We start from the raw sequence: 24791 nt of genomic DNA, 5'->3' as shown, positions 1-24791 counted from the left end.
TAAAAGAAACATGACCTGCTTTTGCCTGTAAACTACATTTAATTTCTTTGTACTATTGTTTCATAAGGTTAACAAAAAATAAAAAAAAAAACACATGAAAATGCCTCCCTCACCAAAGCACTGCCTGAAGCGTTTGCCTCATTGCCAGCCCTGGATGCCACAGCAGTTTTAATGGGTTAAACAGGCCACATTAATCACAAAAATGAATGCATTAACTTTCCCAAGGCAATCAAATTAATGTTAGAAAGGTAAAAAGCAGTTTTAAAAATTGTTGCTTCTGCTTGGGAAGCTAGTTTAAACTTCAAGGTAAGGCAATTTAACTTCCATGCATATGTGAGCGTGCTACTTATATACAGTATTTTACTCTGTTAGTAATTGGCAAGTGTAGAAATATTCACGAGCGTGCTCTGTGATGCACTGTTTCTCTTTTTTACAGGTTGTTTCTTTTCCTTATGCTTGATGCTGCTGGGAAAGACTCTAGTTCTCAGAAGCTTGAAACTAAATAACTGTGCTCTGAAAATTCATGAACATACAAATGCCCATGGCCTGCATATACAACATTAACAAATAAATTTATCTTATACAATCTTATACACAAAATAAAAGAAGCATGACCTGCTTTTTTCTGTATACTACTGTACATTGCATAATGTTTGTTTTAGCAGTGTATTAGGATATCATAACGCATGTCAATAGTTATTAAATATCAATGCACATTTACATACACTGTCTTACAACTATATTTAAAAAACAGTAACAATTTTGGGTTCTCCTTTTTTAAGCAAAAGAATATTATACATTCAATGGTGTGTAAGAAATCTCATGGTTAAGTATTTGTGCCATAAAAAACGCAAATTATTCATTTGAAAAGGTAAGAATATACATTATTAATAAGTTTTCGGGGTTCTATAATTAAAAAACAACCAAAACACACCAGAAAACAAAAATGTTCCAATAGTTTTAACAGTAAATTCGGCAAAAGCCAAAATAAATAAATAAATAAGGAATACTAAAAATTGCACTACAGTTTTATTTACTTAAAAAATATGGGCTTTGCTCACCAACTCCTGTGTTTGGTTAATCAGATATACAATTGAAATTTTTTTTTCTTTGAAATTGTTTCAATTTCATTATTTGCACTTTTACTTTAAAGCTTCATTAAAAGCAATATATTTTGGAGACACATTGTGACAACGCAACATATAACTGCCCGTGAGTGAATATTGTTTCTGTTTCTCTAATAAATTATCCGACTTTTTCTAATGTTTGTCCCTGTGTTTTATTGATTGTCATAGCAAAAGCTATTTTCACAGTAAACTGTAAACATTTTAATACGAATGGCATATCACGATCTCCTTTGGTGTGTAATGTTATTCGTGGAATATATACGTTACCTTTCTTTTTGCCTGTTAAAATTTGCCTCGCTTCTCTGTGATCATAAATATACACCTGACCGAACTGTGCATTCTTTGAAATTCAACTTGTCGTTGCTTTAACTGTTCCGGGACCACAGATTCTCATATCATATGGTCTATTATTGTGTAAATCCATGTTTTGTGCTCTGAATGATGCGAATGCGAAAAAAGTTTGTTGTTCAGTCTTTGCCTTTTATTTCTGACCTCAATTTGTCCTGCTCTTTTTACAATTACACCTGGTTCTGATGCTTAATCACTGTTTGTTTGGCGGTAATGCAATCTTTTCTATCTTTTCTTTGATACTGTAGCAACTGACATGATAAAGTGTCACAAAAGTTTTACTTGAACAATCGCTGACTTCGTAACCCCAAACACAAATTTCCAACCCGTTTCTCCAACCCCTCATCCTCCGTGTCTCGCACCCCCCAACCGCATCAATCAATACCCCACTATCAGTCTTCCGTGCTATACTCTGCAATCCCTCAATCGGACTGAACAGTCACTTAAAACCAAAAAGGCCGCAACCTGGCTGGGACGCTACAATACTTTTGAATTTTACTGGTTTCATAATCTCTTATCTGCCTTTTTTTCTCTCCAACGCCTTTGGGTCTCTATTCTCCGTATTGTCCTTATACGCTTTATATGTGTTGAGAGCATAGGATCTGTGTGAACTACGTGCTTTTACAAGACTGACTGTTTTTTGATGGATTTGAGCTTATATGATATCTTTTGTAAGTAGGGCATGTCTTGCAGGAATCTCATGTTCCACGTCCCTGCAAGACGGCCCTGGCACAGTCTCTTGGCACCAAGTCTCATGTTTAAGGTCCCTGTGAGACGCTCTGTGGCAAGTCTCTTTTGTCTCGCGGGTCTTTTAAATGTCTTTCGAGAACTCACGAGAAGATCATGTATGGTTTCCTTGCTTTTGTTTTCCAGGATTTCTTTTTACAATATGAGAGATAGAGATGTGTTGTTATAAATACAGAATGCTTATAATTCATAATTTTTAAAAACATACAAGAGGTCAGATTCTCATTACCCATTTTAAATACTTCAGAAGAAAGATGCACCTCTTAAAACCTCTTGAAAAGCTGCACATCCTTTAAGAACAACTGAAGAAGAAGAATATACTTTACAATGGCTAAAGAATAGGTTGAGGGCATTTTGCCTTTCAGGATAAAGCATATGCAACACCATTCTTGGCTGGCTAAGTATTTTCCAGACAATAAAACAGTTCTCGATGAGTTCTGTCTTGTCTTTGATCATTACTTCTTTATCACAGACACCACTGCACCAGGTTCTCAAGACTGTGTAATACTTTTTATTTTTTAACAGAATGGTTCTTACTGTTGGTCTCAAATTTTAAAGGGTCAGCTGAAGAACACATAATGTAGAGAATGCTCTAGTCATCTATAGGAGAGTTCTCATAACACAAGTAAATAGACCTTGGAACAAAAAGCAGCCAAATGATATATGCATGTATTCTTGCTCTCCCTTCAGCCACCTGAATGAACGGAAATGTATATCATGCAAAGTTTAGATAAGATTGGAAAGATACCAGGAATATGAAACATCAAAAGACAGCAAGTATTTTTCCTCTTCACTCACAAACAACTTAACTAGGCATTGAAGGCTAGCATTTATTACATTTTAAAATAAAAAGGTAATTCTGCTTTTGCAGCAGCTCTGCCGCAACTCTGAAAACGTTGGGCTGGTATGGAAAAAAAGAAAAAAAAAAAAAGAATGCAGAAATTCTTAGATTTACTTTCACTTTTATTTTATTGCACATCGTATAAACCCAAGATATGTTATGTTTTGTCTGGTCAACTTTATTTCATTTGTTAATATACACACATTAGTGAATTTCAGGCCTGTGACATATTCCAAAAAGTGTTGGGATGGGGGCAAATTACGGCCAGTAAAAAGGTAAAAAAATTTAATAATTATGTTTTATTTTCATACAGGTGATGTTAAAAGGAAATTTTATGCATGACTTAGTACAAAATCTATCTATGAAAGGCTAGGTCTTTGAGGAACAAAGATGGGAAAAACATATTAATGAAAAAATTATTTAAATGTTTTAAAACTATGTTCCTCAAAGAAAGATTTGAAGGGATTCATATATTTCTCTCTCGGCAGTGCATAATATCATTAAATGATTCAAGGAAGCTCGAGAAATTTAAGTGCATAAAAGGCATGGGCACAAGCCTAAGCTGAACACTGTGATCTCTGATCCCTCAGATGGCGCTGCATCAAGAGACATCACTCATTAACAGCTGAAATAACCATGGGCAAGTGACTACTTTGGCAAACCTTTGTCAAGCACTACAATATGGAGTTACAAATGCCACTTAAAAACTTTACTGTTCAAAAAAGAAGACTTATTTTAACCATGTCTAGAAGCTGTGTCAACCTCTATGGGTTCAGAGGGTTCTGGAATGGACTATCACACTGTGGGAAAATATATTGTGATCAAGCAAATTGGTATTAGAGATCGTTTATGGAAGAAATGGATGCTGTGTGCTCCAGACCAAAGACGAAAATGACGTTCCAGACTATTATTAAAAAGCCAAATGGCGGGGGTTTGTCATAGTATGGAGTTATTTCAGTGTCCTGGGCAAAGGCAATTTATACTTCTATGATGGCAGCATTAATTCAAAAAAATTACATTGAGATTTTACAGCAACATATGCTACCTTTAAGATGACATTTTTTCAGGACGTCCATGAATTTTTCAACAAGACAATGCAAAACCACATTTCTGGACACAATACAAAAGCATGGCTGAGGAAGAAGAGGATACAGTTACTGGACTGGCCGGCCTGAAATCCTGACCTGTACCCAATAGAAAATGTGTGGATCATTTTCAAATGAAAAATGCGACCCCATACTATTGCACACCTTAAGATGTGTTTGTAGAAATAATGGGACAAAATAACACCTGTAACGCTTAATTGCTCAGTATGCTCAGTGTCAAGACTTCTTTTAAGTGTTTTGAGAAGAAATGATGACATTAGAAAATTGTAATTGCTTTACTGCCTCAATTTTTTTTTGGAATGTGTTGAAGGCCTGAAATGCAGGAATGGATGTATAGTATATTAATAAAGGAAATGAAGTTAACCAGACAAAACATGAAATATCTTGGGTTCATATTGTCCGCAATGAAATAAAAATCAAAGTAAATTTAAGAATCACTGTGTTTTATTTGTTTATTTGCATTTTCCATATCGTCCCTTTTTATGATTTGGGGTTTTATTAATAATGGTGAAAATACTGCAAGTAAAAATTAGTTCCATACTAAAATGATGTATCGCTTATTAAGAAGCTTTTGATAAACACAAAATACCTTGAAACATTCTTTTAACTTTCAGTGTAAAATGAAGGTTTACCAATTGTAACTCCTCAACTTTAACAAAATATGCATCCAACTACAATATTTATAGTTTACATTCAATCTGGATTATACTGTACATTCTTAAAGATATAGATCACATTTCTTGTATCTATCCATCCATCCATCCATTATCTAACCCGCAGAATCCGAATAGGGTCACGGGGGTCTGCTGGAGCCAATCCCAGCCAACACAGGGCACAAGGCAGGAACCAATCCTGGGCAGGGTGCCAACCCACCACAAGACACACACAAACACACCCACACACCAAGCACACACTAGGGCCAATTTAGAATTGCCAATCCACCTAACCTGCATGTCTTTGGATTGTGGGAGGAAACCGGAGCGCCCTGAGGAAACCCACGCAGACACGGGGAGAACATGCAAACTCCACGCAGGGAGGACCCCGGAAGCGAACCCGGGTCTCCTAACTGCGAGGCAGCAGCACTACCACTGCGCCACCGTGCCGCCCTTCTTGTATCTAGAATCTGCTATATTGTTGTTTTTTTTTTTTTAACTAAAGCTAATGTTGTAAGCACACAGCCAACCGTATGGTTAGGGCAAGGACCAACCCTTGTCCTCTGTTACATTTGTTTTCCAAACTTTTACCAACCAAGAAGTCACATAGTAACACTGATATAGTGCATAAGGATAGACTTTTACGAATGGAGTCTAAACAGTCTCTAAAAAGGAGCCCAGTGGCATACCCTTACCTATGTGGTAATAATCTCAACAAGAATAATAGTCCACCTTAATGGGCAGCAACTCTACCATACTGCAATAGTTAAGGTTCCTGTTGAGGCTCTGAAGAACTGTTGTCTCTGCAGTAACAGTGGTGCCCCAGATAAACTTCCCAGTAGGTTGGACTGTAATTCCTCAGGGGAGCAGCCTTATTAAGGATCCCACCTCAACATCCAGACAAGTTTGTTTAGTGTGAATACAAGGCATTCATTTTTGGTTGCTGAAAATAAAAATGTGGTTGTGGTTTTAAACAGTTTATATCTGGAGTAATTAAGGTGCTAGGTGATTATATGTTATCTTGTTGCTGCTTTACAGCATTTCAATCTCAAGTGATAGCACTTAACATGTTAGAATTCTGGCTCTTTAGATACCCATTCCTTGTACCACTTGAACCGATCAGACATAGCCTATGAGGATTTTGGATATATAATTCAATTCATTGAGTAACTGTTCAAACACTTCTTAAGTTATTTTGAAAAGACTGCAAGATGCTATGCAATATACATTTTATTTATTAAAGTGCACTTAATATGATTCAGTTCTGTAATCACTTTATAATCTTGCTTTCATGTAATAATCTACACCAGCAAATGAAAAACAAATGCTTAAACAAGCCTAAACTACCAGAGTTGGCTTCAGTAAGCCATCCCCAAATTAAACAAAATGAAAAAGTCAAAGCAAAAACAGATACAAATAGTGTGTATGATGTTTGGTGACATTCTGTCCCTGTCTGTTTGGCACAATCACAATTAAATCTAACTACCATCGCTTATACAGAAATTGAAATTCTGTATGGGAACATTTGTTCTTGATATGTACTTAAACAGTGAACGACAGCTTTATAAGTTGCTCAGTGATGTTATCACACTGCCTGCACATTAAGAAGTGTCATTAGTGTTTACTGTTTATGCAAAAGCATCACCATTGTATGCTTCACTATTACTAGAACTAGAACCTATAATATTATCACTATAATACTATCACTTTCTGAAAAACTGTCACTATTACAAGATGATTAATCTTTTCTTCTTCACGTGTTTTATTTCAGACAGCCCTTACTCAGCTCTCCTGCTGCCACACATGCTGTATTGCTTCCGCCATCTGTCACTACCTGCAGTTCAGTGGAGATACGAAAATTCACAGATGATGGTGTGATACGACTGAAGAAATTAACTCATGGATAATTTAAAAGGGCTAAAGCGAACAGGATCAGCCAGTCTAGCGGAAGTAACATTTCTTTGAAAAACACAGAACAAATATTTTTCCATACATACTGATTGATTTCAGGACTCCTGTAACTCAGGTTACCCCATGCGCAAGTCCAATCGTGACAACAGTATAAGTAACAACATAGGGATTCCTTATAATTTACAATTTGTGTCAAAGAAACAGGCTTATTGTCCAAATGAATTTAATACTTCAGGAAGTTATAATGATTTCATCATGAGTAGTTTTTATCATGGTTTAAGTTTTAAATTGTGTTTATTTATTTATTTTAACTGCTTTGGTCTGCAGAATTATTAAACATGCATTACTCAGTTCTGAGGTAAAAATAATTTGGAACCTGCAGGTCAGCCACCATTATAACCTAATTAAGAAAATATGACAGAAAAAAATGACAGAAAATAAAAATGGCAAATAGAGGAAGAACTAATCCTATTGAAGCCCATTGACTGTTGCACTTGGGGAAACATGCAAGCATGCCCTTGTTATAGATGTTAATGGAATTTATTGTTTATTTACATTATTTATTCCTGTTCAACTTTCACTACATTAATGAGAGCAGAGCACCAGAATATTGAATGGACTCAAATGAGATACTAGGTCTCTTGAATCTTAGTGCAGCTATCAATATGACAGACAATGACATTTTACTACATCATTATGAAAACTGGATTGATATTTCTGGTCATGTACGCAAACAATTTCATGCATATTTTGTAAGTAGACAACTTTTGTCAGAATAAGTAACCATGTATCAAAGAATAATGTATAATGTGGGGAGTTTCACAGTAACTGATTACTTTTCTGTTTTTATGTTCTTTATATATGTTCCACCTTGGAAGAATTATATGGAAACATGGTATACATTTTCAGAGCTATGTACACAATACATATCTGTACATTTCTGCAGACCCTGATGAGCCAAACACATAAAACTATTAGCTGAATAGGTAGGATTACAAAGCTGAGGTCAAGTAACTTCTTAAAATTAAATGAGGACAAAAATAGATTTTTTAGCAGTTGGTTATATAGTTTTGGGGTCAGAAATGTAGGTGTTATTATTAGTACTGGCCTTAGTTTTTTTTCATGTAATATTAATAATTTTTTACAACATTGGAATATAGCAAGATGTTGACCTTTTTTGTAGACTTAATTATTGAGCTTTACAATGGTCTACCTAAAAATGTTTTGAAAAGTTAGAACAGTACAATTAGAACAATATCTAAAAGCTCAATGCACTTGATAATTACACTTTACTATTAGCAAAGTTTAAGCAGCCAAGCAAAGGATACAAAATGTCCAGCCACCTAAAACAAAACAGTAAAAAGGATTCTAACCAAAACTAGACAATGCTAGCAACATAATATCTCAAATGCAAGTATGTAATAACCAAATTTAAAATTGTTTCAGAAAGATCAATCCACTTTTCAAGTCTGTTAAGAAGTATATTATTATGTGTATATGCTGCACTTAGATCCAATATTGGTAGCAATAAAATATTGTTCTTGATGGCAATAGATCGCAAATCATTAACTACTTACAATAGCCCTATTTCTATACTATGACATGTTATGAAGCCATTTATCCATTTCAATATTACATTTTCAAGTATCTTACTCAGGAAAGACAAATTAGATATTGATCTAAAATTGCTTTTAATCTGCAAGATCTAAATTATAGTTTTAAGTAAGGGTTTTACCTCCAGCAATTTTAAGTGTGTCTGGAAAAATACCTGATTCTAATGAGCAATATACAATGTCTAGAACAGTAGCAATGAGGCTAAAACATTAATGGAAAAAGGTTGGAAGTAAATCCAATATGCAAGCAGAATGTTTAGTGAAACTATTTTACAAAGCTTCATTTGATTTATTTTACTATAAAAAGCTTAGGAAATCTCTTTGATAACAGGAACTACTTAATTGCTTATAGGGATTCTTAAAATCTCACTAATTATATTGTTAACCCACCACCCCAAATATCTCAAACTTTATAACAGATTCCTCTGTGAGCATATTAATCATACTTGGAAAGGCTTAGGAGGCAACTGATTATTGTAAATAATATCCAATAATTGTTCCTTTTATCAATTCTTAATTTAAAGAAATGCAGTTTCCTCTATGAGCACACTGCTTTGTTATAAAAATGTGTGCTTTACTTAAATAGTTAATAATGTTTTGTCAATGAAGACCTTCTCTGGGCAGGCTGTGCTTTGAGGCCTTTTCAAGACACTGTGCATAATCATTTATATGTGCTATGGTTTTAATTTGACACTTCATTTTAGCCTATACTTGTACTAGAGTTCTAGTTCTTGTCTAGGACTAATGTTAAAACAAAGTTAAATAATTATCTTTGTCATGAACTGATAAACATTATTGAGTAATTTGGCTATCCTTCTAAAATTAATTGCAGATGCTTAATTTAAGTAGTTTATCTTCACTAGTCTAATTCCCATTTTCTGCACAGGCAATGCAACATAAAAAATGCTACAATGATCTGAAACAGCAGCTTCAACAGTGTCACGTACCTTGATAGTCCATACACAAATAATTAAATTCAGAGTATAACCTCAATTATGAGAGTTCGTCCAGTAACTCAATGACTGAAATCTAGAAATGCAGCAGTTGCATGAATTTCATAGCTTTATTTGTCAACTTCAAAAATGTAAACACTGTTAAACAGAATTTTATCACAGTCTTGAAGGCAAACTGACAATAATTTGAAAAGTCATGCAAATTGGACAGTGTGCTTTGGTGTCTGATAAATAATTGGTTGACTTTTAAGTACTATATGTGAATTCTCTAAAGAGGGAACTATTCCAAAATTATTAGTTTTATAATTACATTGATCCCTTGCTATATCGCGCTTCGACTTTCGCGGCTTCACTCCATCGCGGATTTTAAATGTAAGCATATCTAAATATATATCACGGATTTTTTGCTGGTTCGCGGATTTCTGCGAACAATGGGTCTTTTAATTTATGGTACATGCTTCCTCAGTTGCTTTGCCCAGTTGATTTCATACAAGAGACGCTATTGGCAAATGGCTGAGAAGCTACCCAATCAGAGCACGTATTAAATAAAACTTCTCAATGATATACGATATGCTTCCCGCGTGGTGCTTCGCACACTTCAAAGCTCTAACAGCCCGTATTGATTGTTGATTGTTTGCTTTTCTCTGCCTCTCTCACTCTCTCTGACATTCTCTACTCCTGACGGAGGGGGTGTGAGCAGAGGGGCTGTTTGCTTAGAAGATACAGACGCTCCTGTAAAAAATGCTGAAAGACTACTTCACATTGACCCCTTCATTGCGACCGCTTTATCACGGGTGCTTTGTATACTTAAAAGCCCAACAGACCTATTGAATTTTGATTGTTTACATTTCTCTCTCTCTCTGACATTCTCTGCTCTTGACGGCACTCCTTTGAAGAGGAAGATATGTTTGCATTCTTTTAATTGTGAGAAAGAACTGTCATCTCTGTCTTGTCATGGAGCACAGTTTAAACTTTTGACTAAAGGGTGTTATTTCATGTCTAGAGGGCTCTAATAATGTTAAAAAACGTATTTAGAAGGTCATAAACAGGTTTTCTATGCTCAAACTGCGAAAATATTAGATTTATAAATAAAGAATACTACTTTGTGGAAATTCATTTATCTGTCTGCAGTGGATTAACCACTATGAACGAGGGTTTACTGTATAACTGTGCAGAGAATATATATAAACAGCGTGGGAGAGTTTCTAAGGGCTTAAAATATACTGCTCAAAAGAATTAAAGGAACACTTTTTAATCAGAGTATAGCATAAAGTCAATGAAACTTATGGGATATTAATCTGGTCAGTTAAGTAGCAGAGGGGGTTGTTAATCAGTTTCAGCTGCTGTGGTGTTAATGAAATTAACAACAGATGCACTAGAGGGGCAACAATGAGATGACCCCCAAAACAGGAATGGTTTAACAGGTGGAGGCCACTGACATTTTTCCCTCCTCATCTTTTCTGACTGTTTCTTCACTAGTTTTGCATTTGGCTACAGTCAGTGTCACTACTGGTAGCATGAGGCGATACCTGGACCCTACAGAGGTTGCACAGGTAGTCCAACTTCTCCAGGATGGCACATCAATACGTGTCATTGCCAGAAGGTTTGCTGTGTCTCCCTGCACAGTCTCAAGGGCATGGAGGAGATTCTAGGAGACAAGCAGTTACTCTAGGAGAGCTGGAGAGGGCCATAGAAGGTCCATAATCCATCAGCAGGACCAGTATCTGCTCCTTTGGGCAAGGAGGAACAGGATGAGCACTGCCAGAGCCCTACAAAATGACCTCCAGCAGGCCACTGGTGTGAATGTCTCTGACCAAACAACCAGAAAGACTTCATGAGGGTGACCCAAGAGCCCCATGTCCTCTAATGGGCCCTGAGCTCACTGCCCAGCAGCATGCAGCTCGATTGGCATTCACCATGGAATACCAGAATTGGTAGATGCACCACTGGTGCCCTGTGCTTTTTACAGATGAGAGCAGGTTCACCCTGAGCACGTGACAGAAGTGAAAGGGTCTGGAGAAGCCATGGAGAACATTATGCTGCCTGTAACATCATTTAGCATGAGCAGTTTGGTGGTAGGTTATTGATTGTCTGGGGAGGCATATCCATGGAGGGTCACACAGACCGCTACAGGCTTGACAAAGGCACCTTGGCTGCCATTAGGTATCAGGATGAAATCCTTGGACCCATTGTCAGACCCTATGCTGGTACAGTGGCTCCTGGTGCACGACAATTCCTGGCCTCATGTGGTGAGATTATGCAGGCAGTTCCTGGAGGATGAAGGAATTGATACCATTGACTGGCCACCACACTTTCCTGACCTAAATCCAATAGAACACCTCTGGGACATTATGTTTTGGTCCATTTAATGCCACCAGGTTGCACCTCAGACTGTCCAGGAGCTCAGTGATGCCCTGGTCCAGATCTGGGAGGAGATCCCCCACAACACCATCTGTCATCTCATTAGAAGCATGCACCGATGTTGTCAGGCATGTATACAAGAACACAGGGGCCATACAAAGTGCTGCGTACAATTTTGAGTTGCTGCAATTAAATTTTGGCAAAATGGACTAGCCTGCCACATCATTTTTTCACTCTGATTTTTGGGGCGTCTTTGAATTAAGGGCTCTGTAGGTTGATCATTTTCATTTCCATCAAACGATGTGGCATCCTTTCGTTCCTAACACATTACCCAGTCTATATCAGTATAGATATCCGGGAGGATTTCTTTTTCCCATTGAGATCTGATGTGTTTTCAAAGTGTTCCTTTAATTTTTTTGAGCAGTTTATATAAAAATAACCATACAAACATATGGCTTCTACTTCGCAGATTTTCACCTATCGAGGAGGGATTACTGTATAAGCAACAGTATTGGCTAAACCACCTCTGCTGCTCTATTTTGGTCTAAACAAATTTCAGTTACATAAAGTCAAACATGTAGTCAAAAATAATATAATTTAAAAAGAAAGATTTGTTTTTACATGCTTTGTTTTGAAATAGCCATTTTAAGATACTTAGCATATTCCATTCTAGAAATATTAACATCAAATCAAAATAAATTTTGCTTGTCTTATATAAATTATACATACAGTACAACATGCAGTGAAATGCATGATTGCTCAATTCCCATGACTGTGCCTTGAGACGAATATAAAGGGACAATAGCAATACATAACTTTATAAATACAATGATAATGATATTGATAACTAAATAGATGACTTAAATAGCTATGTGAAAGAGATAACAGGGCATCATGCATTTCTAGACATGTTCCTTATTTAAAATACAGATGGACTATGGAAAAAAGCTCCACCTCAGTCTCTCTAAACTGGACTTTAGGCAGCAGTAGTGCTTTTCTGATGGTAGCACATGAAAGAGGCCACTGTTGGGATGGACGGTTTCACGTAAATTTTCAGGATTCAGGACAACATTTACTGATTGCCATGCTATTTCAGTTTGCTTCTTTGTGTTTTAACCAGAGCAGCACCTTTTATACCTTCAGCATCTTTGCGTTGTATTCACACGAGTCAATCTTTTCTCACGGGTGCTCCCTCTCTCAAGCACATTTCCATAAAACTGGCTTCAAACACTGTTAATTATTGTTGTGCCACCTTTCTGGCCTCCTGTCTGCTTTTATATATCTAGTCTTTGATGGTGACCATCTCATTGTGTCTCCTATGCAGTTTCTTCTCTAGGTATGTATCACACTTTTACTTCTTCTTTTGACTGCATCACCAAAAAGATTCTGACCAATCATACCAAAGCCAAGCTGACCAACCATACGGACCTCAGCGTTAAATTTTTGTAGTAGATATACTGACAGTAATAGTGCCTTGTAGCACAAGCAATGTTTATTCCCAATTAACACAGAGAAATTACAATGGCTTAGGTGCAGACCATTTGTCTAAAAAGAAAAGGCCTTTCACAAAAACTGCCCCAATTTTCAATTAAGTCTGACACTCAAAAATGCAGCTCATTTTAAGCTAGTCACTTCAGGCACCATTATATAGAAAAGCTTCTTTATTCCAACAAAACTTTCCTGAGTCTTGTAATGATGGTTTTTCTACACCTGGTGAGAGAAGAAAGAGTAAAGCATGCAATACCTGGTTGAATTGGCAGCTTTGTGCACAGGCCCAGAGTTTTGCTATGTGGAACAGGAGTTTAAATTTCATTGTTTTTGTATATCTGCTATTATACCAGTCCCGTTCACTAAGCTCAGCCTTTAGATCAGGAGCATAGGCTTTGCTAGTAGTAAAGGGTAATTATCAAATGCTTTGGGCTGAATCACCTTCACATTTACCTTAGCCTACTGTTCCAGGACAATATGAATCATTTGCTTGACTGCTTAAAGTTTGCTAATAGTAAGGCATAATTATCAAGTATTTTGAGCTGGATCATCTTCATAATTACTTTAGCCTGCTGCTCCAGGTCATTATGAAACCTTTGCCTGACTGCCTAAGCTACAAAAATCTCTAGCTCTGCTTCAATGCCACGTTTACGTGCATCATGTTGGACCCAGAAAGAACTAACAGTACCAAGATACAAAAGGATGAACTGTTTAGCTGGGGACTAAAATGATTAGTTTCCACATCAGGGTGCAGTTTGGGAAACTGGAAAAAAAACTGCCAAAAGTACCTTTGGTGTTTGACCAGCCATACCCAACAAGAGTGGATTTCTGGATTGTCTCACTGTCTAAAAGCTTTAAAAGAATCATTTACAGGATAAGAATTACTATTAAAGTTAAGTTAGAACTTTAATTTTAAAATTTTTGTAAATGCAGAAAGAAATCTCACAAAACTATCTCATAAACACTATCTCATTTCTATCTAACAAAAATAGAAAACAATTATAATTTACCAAACATTGGTAATATGAACCCAAAACAGTGATACTTATAACTTAGTGAAATGATGCCTACAGCATGTTATTTTTCCAGACAATAATCATGAATGTTTTAAAGTGAAGGTGGGGTTGAACAAGGAATCTGTTTTAAGTATGTTGCTTTTCGTGATAGTGACTCTTTTTCGTGATAGGGAGCTCTTGTATGCCAATAATCTCAAAGTGAAGGCAAAAGGAATATTGAAAGAAAAGACAACTGAAATTTGAACTTAGTTTGGAAGTAAAAGGCCGTAAATAACTGGATTAAATAATTGAGTGAATGGATTTAGCATTAACTCGAATAGAGGATACACTGTCTCAGATACATAGCAGTGCATCTGTGAGACACATTTCTATCATTTCTGTTATAAAGTAAGATACTGTGTTAAATGAGCAACACTAGATACTGTATATGAAACAACCTAGAAAATGAAGGAATGATTTAACATGTAGTTAACTGATTTGAAACTTGTGAGAATTTTAACATTTTTAGTTACTTCATCAAAACTTCATAAGTTATTACATTTTTGTTTAGTAAATATTTTTGTAACAGTGAGTCACATTCGAAAATAACACTGATAATAGAATGCAATTACATACATTAATAGACCACATTAAATTCATGCTTTTAACAGTACTTTACAATACTGTATAATGTAGTTAAAAATCTAACTTAAATTCACTTGTGAGGACTCAAAGCTCATTCCAAATGAAGTGATGTAAAAATGGTATTAATTAATGTTCTGCTGTGAGTTGTTGGTTATGGAAGGTATGTAACTAGCTATAGTTCACATTTCTTAAGCATAACATACTTGAAAGAAACACCCAATTGGGACTTAAAATCTCTGTTGAAATATCAGCAGAAAAAGTTACTGGCTGCTTCAGGCCACAATTGAGAGCACATCTAGAGCTTTCTCCATAAATTATCAGGGTCACAGAAATACTAAATCATAACATGCAGATAATGCAGTGTGAGGTCATTTAAAGTATAATGTAAATAATGAGTAAATATTTTTTCATTCTGTCTTACAGAATAATTACTTTCCTCTTACATTTATTTCAGATAAGTGCCTTTAGTTTTTTGATTAACTTACCTCACGTTATTGCTGTAGGAAAAGGGAGCTGATTTACAAAATGCCTATGCACACACCTTTACTGGTTTTTTAATAACTCATATTGGGAATCCATTTTGTCATCAGATAACTGGCTGTCAGATGTGTAAAACAGGGAACTGCACAAAATATACAAGTTTAACTGACCTCTCTCCAGGTAAATTTGAAACAGTAAGCTATTCCATAATTGAAGTTGCATAGAATGTATTAGGACAAATTTGCCAATGCTTTCAGTGGAAGTTTTTGAAATTTCAAAATGAAAATTGAATTTTCCTGACCAATTTTCTTAATAAATATTGTGCCATATTTTAACAAAATTGGTGTAATGAGAATCAACTTATTTCATTAGACAGACAAGACAGAAAGACACGGTGGTTGTAGTCATATTATGTAAACGTTTATGTCTTCAACTTTATTGCCAGGCAACAAGGTTGCTAATAATTTCTCTTGGTGTTACATTTATACATATAACAAAATAAATATAATATAATAAATGATAGATGACACCATCACAATATTATATACAGTAACACTGAAAAATACGTTGCACAAAAAGCAAATATTTAAAACAAAACGTCAATGCTGAATTCCACTCCCACCCATTAATATAGCAAGTAAATATTTATAAAATAAACATAATTTAGATTGGATGGAGAAGTTTAGGAAATCAGGAAAAGACAGAGATGAATCAGATGCTGTATTTACCCATAGTTACTGCAGTAGGAAAGACACTATTTATATGTCTGGTAACATTTTTTTCAATGTTAATAAATGAAAGATGATTTCCTGGGTGAGCACAGTATTTAGTTATATACAGGACAGCAGTGTAGTCTAGTTTCAGGCCGACAATCTTTTCTGCTGTCTGTATGACATGCTGCAGTTTGTGTTGTGAGTGAGCAGATTCATTGTCACACCTGACTAAGGAGAAAGTGAGGATGATTATAATAACAGCTTGATAAAACTGTACCAGCACCGAATGGATCAGGTTCAACTTTTTATATTGACAGAGAAAAAAAAACATAAGCTGCTAAGCTTTTCTGATAACAGCAGTTATGCATTCATACCAGTTTAGACTGTGAGTGATAGTTGTACCAAAAAAGTTAAATGATTCCACTCTGTTAACATTGATACCATTTACAATTATAGATATAGAAGGTGAGGAGTGTCTCTTAAAATCTACAAAATTTTCATGGTTTTCATGGTATTCAAGTTATGATTGTGAAGGGTGCAACACCTGGCCAGCCGAATCACATCTCTCCAATATTGCACCTCGTCCCTATCTGTAATCAGGCCAGTCAGGGTGTAGTATTGAACCAAAGACTAAATGAAATATTCTGTATAAGTGCTAAGTGTTTAACACAGTGTGTTAGAGTACAACTTTACAACATTTCTGTCTCAAGAAGAGCAAACAGACTTCATGGTCAGAAATGTGGAAAGAGGAGGTGCAGCTGGACACAGAGGTCAAAAATACAATACAAAGTCTGGGAACAACCATGACTAAATTTTGCTTAAAAGTAGGTGGAAACAATTAGACAGCTCACAGAGTATTACATTTCAAAATCAATTTCAATGCCTTATGATGGCGGCACTCAAAGTAGAGGCAGTGCATTTGATCTGCAAAGAGCAATAAAACTCTTTAAAAAGACCTCTAAAACATATAAATAAGAGTGCAGAGTTCACAATGCACATGTTAAAAGCAAACATAACCTACTGCAATGTTAAAACATTCTTGGAAAATCAGATTATACATTGGCATTTAAAGACATTAATGGATTAGTGGTAAAAGTGAATGATACATTACCATAGGTGCTTATATGTTCTCTGTTCACAGTTACAATGATAGTGTATGATTGAAGGAACTTGCAGATACGTTAGTGAAAATATGAATTGCAAAATATGCATACGAAGTAAATGGTTTGTCATACCTTGACAAAAGGAAGTGAAAAGGACTGCCTTTAACTGAGTTGATAACAAAAAACAAGAGGATGTTCACATTTTGGTATCCAAAACAAACCTAAATAAGTAAATATATCTAATGATACTGACACCATTACAGCAGAACCATGGATGAGGCTGCAAAGATTCCTCCTTCTGACTCATCTAAACAATTAACTAAAGTAAGTAAGTGTAACTGTCTAATTGGAAATGCAAATATGCCAGCACAGAATATAGCTGTAGCACTTTAAAATATAGTATGCACTTTGTACATAGACCATCATGCTTATCAAAGCTATTTTCTTTTGTTATGCCATGTAGCGGTGGAAGCATTTGTCAAATGGATGGGGCTAGATACAAGCAGTGGACTATGTGTGTGCATGTGTATGTCTCTTCTGTTGCCATGCTCATTACAATATACAAACGAATCATTAAGTTTCAGTTAATTTGTGCTCTTAAATTTATTACCACAATTTTAGCTTCTGTTTTCTCTCTGTATCAAGTCAAGTAATACATGGGCAGAAATAAGGCACTGCAGCCCCAAATGGACTGGAGGAAATTAGTGGTGGGTTTCTAGGAAGAAACTCTGTAGGCACAGCTTTTTCAGTGGTAGATTTGGTCGCTATTCATTACAAAGTTTTTAGTGAGTTGTTCCCAGGGTTCTCTTACAAAAATCATGCCCAACCCCGCAAGACTAGTTAAAAGGGATAAATCAGAAGATTTGACGTCCAGAGTGGCAGAAGGGTGCTTCGCAAACATGCAAGAAAACTGTTAAGCGGGTCAGGTAGAAAAGGGAGCATACTGCGGCATCACTTGTAAAGCATTCCAGACAATAGAACAATCACTGATGGAGAATTTCTGTTCCAGCTTGAACTTATATCTGCTTTTGGCATCGTCAACAGACTTTTCTTATTGACACTGAACTTCTTTAAAAACAATCATCTATAATTTTGTATTTAATATGTTCACAATTCCAAAACATAAATTGATATGTAGGAACATCTCCCACTTATGAGTGGGAATATTTATAAGGCTTTTATTTTACATGTGGATTGGTGACCCACTAGAGTCCATTGCAAGCATTTTGGGGAGATGCAGTGTTGTGCAAATTAACTAAAATTAGCTTCAATCAACAAAACAAGTGGTTGGGACAAATAGCAATATTTTTTGTTTTTATTTCTATTACTTTGAATCATTGTTAAATATACAGCTGGTTAGACACACTTACTTAATGCTGTAAGTCAATGCACATTGTTTAAGTAGACTTGCACCTGATTATTAGTCTAAACATTGGATTTTATAGCATGTACTTTAATGTTTTATCATTTTATTTACAACACTATAGTAACTTATTAAATATTGCTATCTTTAAACAATTGTTAGTGTAATAGTTTTATCATTTATGTCTCTAGAAATAAAAGATTTGTGTTATGGTTTACACATTCTCAAGATTTAAGTTTTAGATTTAAGGTTAACTTTTATATATTTAAAATTACAAGTCTTTATTGTCATTATAACATAATTACAAAGCAGCTACCTCATCAGATACAACAAGGAACAATCAATCAATCACACAGTAACTAAAAAAGTACTACATATAAAACTGTATAAAAAGTATATAAAAAATACTAATGTTTAGCAAAGTAAAGTATTACTGTTAATAAGTAACAATGTGGTATTGCTAAGCAACAAATGCGGTATTACTAGACAAGAAATACTGATAATGAAGTATCTGCACCATTAATTACCAATGATATGAATATTACATAGCGAAATACTAATAATGTAAAATATTGCACACAGAGCAAATAAAGCAAATATTGCACCTGACTGTGATTATTACACAGTGGACTAGTGTACATCCAGAGAAAAGGTGAGTGTTGGGTGTCAGGGAGAGAGAGGGTTAAGAAGAAAGAAAAGATAGAGGGACAGACACAGAGACACAGAGAGAGAGATGGTGAATGCATGTTGAGGTTCAATGTTATTATGGCTTTTGGAAAGAAGTGATGTATTATGCGGACTGCTATCTCCACTGATGCATCTGGAATCATTGGGTTAAGCCAGGTTTTGTTATTATCATAACAAAGCATTTAAAAAACCGAATGATTTCCAGAAATTAATAGTTTCACTTCATCCTTTTCTGAGTCATAGATCTTGCTTTGGTGAGAAAGATATTCAGTAGAGGAGGCTTATGTGGTTGTTTCCTAAACCTTTCTAGTAGGCCGGACTGGCATCCCCTCTTCTCCTTCCTCTCCCTCCGACGTCTACAGATTCTGACAGGCCTGATAACAATGCACGGCGATCCTGGTGGTCTTGCTAGGTCAGCGGGAATGTGGCGAGTACAATGAAAGTTGTCTGTAATGGGAAGTTTTAGCCAAAAACCAATATACAGTCAATCTTGACGGCTATAGCAGCAATTTTCACAACTGTACGCAAACATATTAAACCAACATAATGCGAAAAAAAACAACAAACCCATGATCCTCTATGTCTGTGCGCGCCACAACCTGGTTGTATAATGCTTACCAACTGTGTTAAGTCCTGGCTAGCGATTCTTGGAAGGACTACTTTTTTTACTTGTACCCGAATTCAGTATTATTTTTTCAGGAGGCATTAAAAAAAATGAAAGATTCTAATATGTTTGTTAAAATTCAAAATTATACCACTGTTCAACAGAAAATGCAAGCAGTTAAGATCATGAGCAGGTCAGAAAAAAGAAAATATCTGAAACAGTAATGCTGTGTATTGTAAAGGTATTGTAAAGGTCTCCTTCTCCTAAGATGAATAGATTGAAAGTCAAGTCAAGTCAAGTTGGTGAGCATGCACTTGAACAGTGCGTTGCTGCACCAATTACATGGCGAAACAACTCGGGATCCCGGTTTGCAACTCCCCAGGGAGACACGTGGTCCAGTCCCACCCTCCGGAAATGACCCTCTCTCTGCCTCAGCCAGGTGTTACGTGGGTGACCCTTTGGCCTAGTACAGCCACTCGGGCCCCCAACAATGAGGATCTTACGAGCCAGATCACCCTCGGGGAAAAGCGCCACATGGCCGTAGTACCGTAACTGACACTCCCTCACAAAGCAGGTAATGTGCCTCATTTGGGACTCCATGAGCAACCGCTCATTCGATACAAAGTCAAACCAACGGTACCCAAGGATTTTCTGGACAGACATAGTACCAAAGGAGTCCAGTCTTCGTCTCAGCTCACTGGATAGCATCCATGTCTCGCAACCATATAGCAAGACAGGAAGCACCAGGACTCTAAAGACTTGGACCTTCATCCTTTTGCAAAGATATCGGGAGCACCACACACCCCTTTTCAGCAACTTCATGACCCCCCATGCTCTCCCAATCCGTCTAATGACTTCACAGGAAGTTCATGAATGTCACTGCCAAGGTAAATAAACTTCTCAACAAGGTCAAAACTCTCTCCGCAAACAGACACACTGCTGATGGCTGTGCCCAAGAGGTCATTAAAGGCCTGGATTTTTCTTTTTATCCAGGACACTTGCAAGCCCAGACACTCAGACTCCTCACTAAGTCTCACAAGCGCCCCGATCAGAGCCTCTATTGACTCCGCGAAGATCACAGCATCATCAGTAAAGTCAAGATCCGTGAATCTCTCTTCACCAACAGCTGCCCCACAGCCGCTGGACCCTAACACCCATTCCATACAACCATTGAACAGAGTATGAGCAAGAACACACCCCTGACGAACCCCAGAATCAACTGGGAAAAACTCAGAGGTCCTGCCTCCACTCTGCACAGCACTCACAGTACCAGTGTACAGGCCAGTCAGAATATCCAGCAGCCTCAAGGGGATCCCGCAAACCCTCAGGATGTCCCACAGGGCAGCTCAATCAACTGAGTCAAAAGCTTTACGAAAATCGACAAAGGCTACAAAGAAACTCTGCCAATATTTGAGTTTGCGCTCCATGAGAACCCTCAGTGCCAGGATGCGGTCGATGGTAGACTTCTTAGGCATAAAACCAGACTGTTCCGGTCGCTGGTAGATGTGCAAGTGATCACAGATCCTATTGAGGATGACCCTAGAAAGGACCTTACTCGGCACCGAGAGCAGTGTTATTCCCCTGTAGTTGCTGCAATCCAGGCGATCACCCTTCCCTTTCCAGATAGGGACGACAAGCCCCGTTTTCCAGTCAGTTGGGATGATGCCAATCTCCCAAATGGAAGCAAAGATTGCTTACAATGCCAGGAGGACAACTTTATCACCAGCCTGGGGAAGTTCACCCTGAACACCACAGATCCCTGCAGCCTTTCCCCCCATCAGCTGGTTCACCACCTGTGTAATCTCAGTGAGACTGGGTGGTTTACAGCTAATTGGAGGATCAGCCTCAAGAACCGTGGACCCAGAGATATCCAACGTCCTAGCCGGAGGATCAGCTTTTGAACAACTGCTCAAAGTAGCCAGTCCAGTGTCATTCGTAAGGACCGTTCCATCAGCTGCCCTGACTGCGACTCTACGAGCGACAGATTCAGATGTGCGTAATGTTTTGATTCCTCTGTAAGCAGGACGTGGGTCGCTAGATCACAGATGGTGTGTCACTTGCTCACAGATTCCTCTAACAAACACCTCTTTATCTGCCCTCAGAGCCCTCGCAGCCATCTTTCTCAGTTCCCGGTACAGACCAGAGTTGCCATTGAGCCATGTGCTGCGACTCCTCTCAATGATATCCAGGGTGCCCTGCGAGATGAAACACCTCCTCCTGGGAATACCGATAACACCAACACACCCCTCAGCAACCTTCAGGGTCTTGTCACGGAAGGTCTCCCACATCACATTAGGATCAGCAGTCGTACCCAAATCTGAAAGTTCCTCACATAAACTGCGTGCAAACTCATTAAAAATTGATTGAAAGCTCTTCAAAAACTTTTGCATTTTTTAAGATGGCATCTCAACAGTGTACAGGCTTCAAATTCAAAGGAGGTAACCTTAATTAAAAGCGTATACTGCTAAATATTTACAATATTTATTTTGTCATATTTATTTTTAACGTGGCTAGTGATGCTTGGAAGGACAGTTTTTTTACTTGTACCTACATACATTCAGTATTATTATTTCAGGAGGCATTAAAAAAAATGAAAGATTCTAATATTTTTGTTAAAGTTCAAAATTATAACATAGTGGAGGTATCATAATTAAAAGTGTATACTGATAAATATTTACAATATTTATTTTGTTATATTTATTTTTAAACTCTCTAGCTATTGTTAACAGTGGCTTTTACTATTTTAAGGCAGTTAATGGTACCAGCTCCTGAACTGATTTGCTGAACTCCTTCATTTCTAAACAGCTGGACTCAAGATGCTAAATACATTATTTGGACCTGAAAATCTATCATAATAAAATCAACTGAAACAACACAAAAGAAAAAATAACTTAATACACACATGAGTATTAATAATAATAATAATAATTCATGAGTATTTGATTGTAAATGTTACTAAACAGTATAACATCTACAGGAGTTTCAGTAAGGAAAATACTAAAAGCAGCAATTGCCTATCTACAGCAAACTGCAAAATAAGACAATGACTTAAATGCTAACACTGATGAGGACTCACACAAAAGGTAGCTAAATTACAATTCACTGAAAGTTACATACAGTAATCACTCATTACACATGGTGATAAGCATGGCATGATTAAAAAATAATAATAAAGATGTCTTTTGAGTCAATGTGAGATGGACCTTGTGAGATGGACTAATATCATTATGAAATCCAGTTATGAGTGCTCCTTTCATTGTATTTGGTATTAGAGGATCTTAGCAACATCATTTTAGACCTGGTGTAAATGATTAACAATTTGTACAAGGAGTGAAAAAAGAACCATAATAAAATTATAGCAGGGTATTCCCAAATTAGAGTGGTGCAGTTTGACTCTAGCAGTATGTCACAGGCAAAAGTCAAAATGTTTGTAGAAATGATGATGTGATGTTTTTACCCATGAATCTGGGCAAACTTTGCTAGGTAAACAAAACCACTTATTCTTATACAGCAGAGGTAATTTCTTGCTAATTAATATAGTGAACTGCCCATTGCCCTCAAAGGTCTACTGCTCCTACTGCCAATACTTCTCATTAATGTTTGTGAGAAGTATCACCAGAAAAGCCTGAAATTCTTAATTTAAAATAAATAAATTAACCTACAATATGTGTTGGTATTCATTAACATCATTCTATCATATATAAAGAAAGGTAAAATAAATTTGCTGTTAAAAACTTTTTCATTTATGTGTTTGCACAAGGACACAGCCATATTCAAACAAATTTCAAATTCCATTGGACTCAAGAGATTAGATAGGTACATTAATGCGAAAAATGCAAGTCATCATTGTACTTTAATATAAATAAAATGCTATTTATTTTACCTGTCTGTTTCGTTCATCTGTAATCCTTTGAATCTGAATCTTTTTCCTCCCCATTGTTATAAGCTTGAGTGGGGGGGGGCTGAAGACAGCGTCAGTCGCAGTTCAAACTGAATATTACAGTTGTATCCGTCTTCTTTTATGGAACTAAAAAGAAAGGAATGCCAATCCACTTTCCTCAGTTCATGGTATATTTATGTTGGACGTCCAGTCGTAAAGCAGTTAGCGGCTAGCTTTTTTTCAAATTTGATATTTTCAATAACTTAAACCTTAAATAAAAAAAGAAAAATGTTAGTATTTTTTCTGTAGATTTATGCAGTAACATTTCTTCATGATCACATAACATTTTCACATTTACTTGTTTCCTTATTTAATATGTACAAATTTAATAATTAAATAATAATAATGTATTAGTTAAATAATAAACAGTAAATTCACTACCATTAACAGTGACAAGACATAATTTCTGCACTATCAATATAAGGCACCAATAAAATTATGATGGTGTGGTAACATAATGTATTTATTCTTTCAGAGGAGAATACTGCAGTCAAACATCCATACAACTGAAAGCAAGAAGGCAGTACAAATACCTAAAACATTGCAATCAACCATGAATGAAGATAATGCAGCAGGAAAAAATATTAATGCTTTGTCAGATGTATAGCTTTCAAAGTAAATAACATACACAGACCACGCAATGCTATTCCCAGAGAACTAGAATTTGAAGCACAAGGTTATTGGTTTGGTCCTTATACTTGTGATCTTAAACAACCCACTTACCATTGCTTAGTTTCAAAATAAACTATACAAATTATTACATTTAAAGTGATAACTGTATCACCTCATAATATCTCTAACAGGCAAGTGATGTTTTTGAGATTTGCAATTATTTTGGAGCAAATAGAAATACAATCATTAATTACATACTCAAAGTGTGAGAAAAGCTACGGAATTAGTAGCAACTGAAATGTGTATGCCCTAATGCATCAAAAACAAGATGCAAATCACAGTTTTGAATCCACATATGAATAAGAATATAAACCAGTATCTAAGTAAGTTGACTTGATAAAAGTGCAATAAAAAAATCTCACAATTACTATATTTCTAGAATAAAAATAAAAATAACAAGACAATAACAAGACAGATAAAAATTCATGAAACTATACAGAA

The 24791-nt window shown here is 36.3% G+C and overlaps 1 protein-coding gene across 7 annotated transcripts in view; it reads right to left on the bottom strand.

Annotated features, from left to right (window-relative positions):
* The window catches only part of mef2d (myocyte enhancer factor 2d), a 254463-nt gene that overhangs the window by 64301 nt on the left and 165371 nt on the right, over positions 1-24791 (bottom strand). For all 7 annotated transcript variants that reach the window (XM_039751104.1, XM_039751129.1, XM_039751074.1 and 4 more), the window contains one exon: positions 23622-23887. In XM_039751104.1, the coding sequence (XP_039607038.1) occupies positions 23622-23675 (54 nt within the window). In that variant the 5' untranslated portion in view covers positions 23676-23887. The remainder of the gene's footprint in view (positions 1-23621; positions 23888-24791) is intronic.

This window comes from Polypterus senegalus, chromosome 1, assembly GCF_016835505.1.
Source record: "Polypterus senegalus isolate Bchr_013 chromosome 1, ASM1683550v1, whole genome shotgun sequence".
NCBI lineage: Eukaryota > Metazoa > Chordata > Cladistia > Polypteriformes > Polypteridae > Polypterus > Polypterus senegalus.
This window is presented reverse-complemented; position numbering and strand designations above follow the sequence as displayed.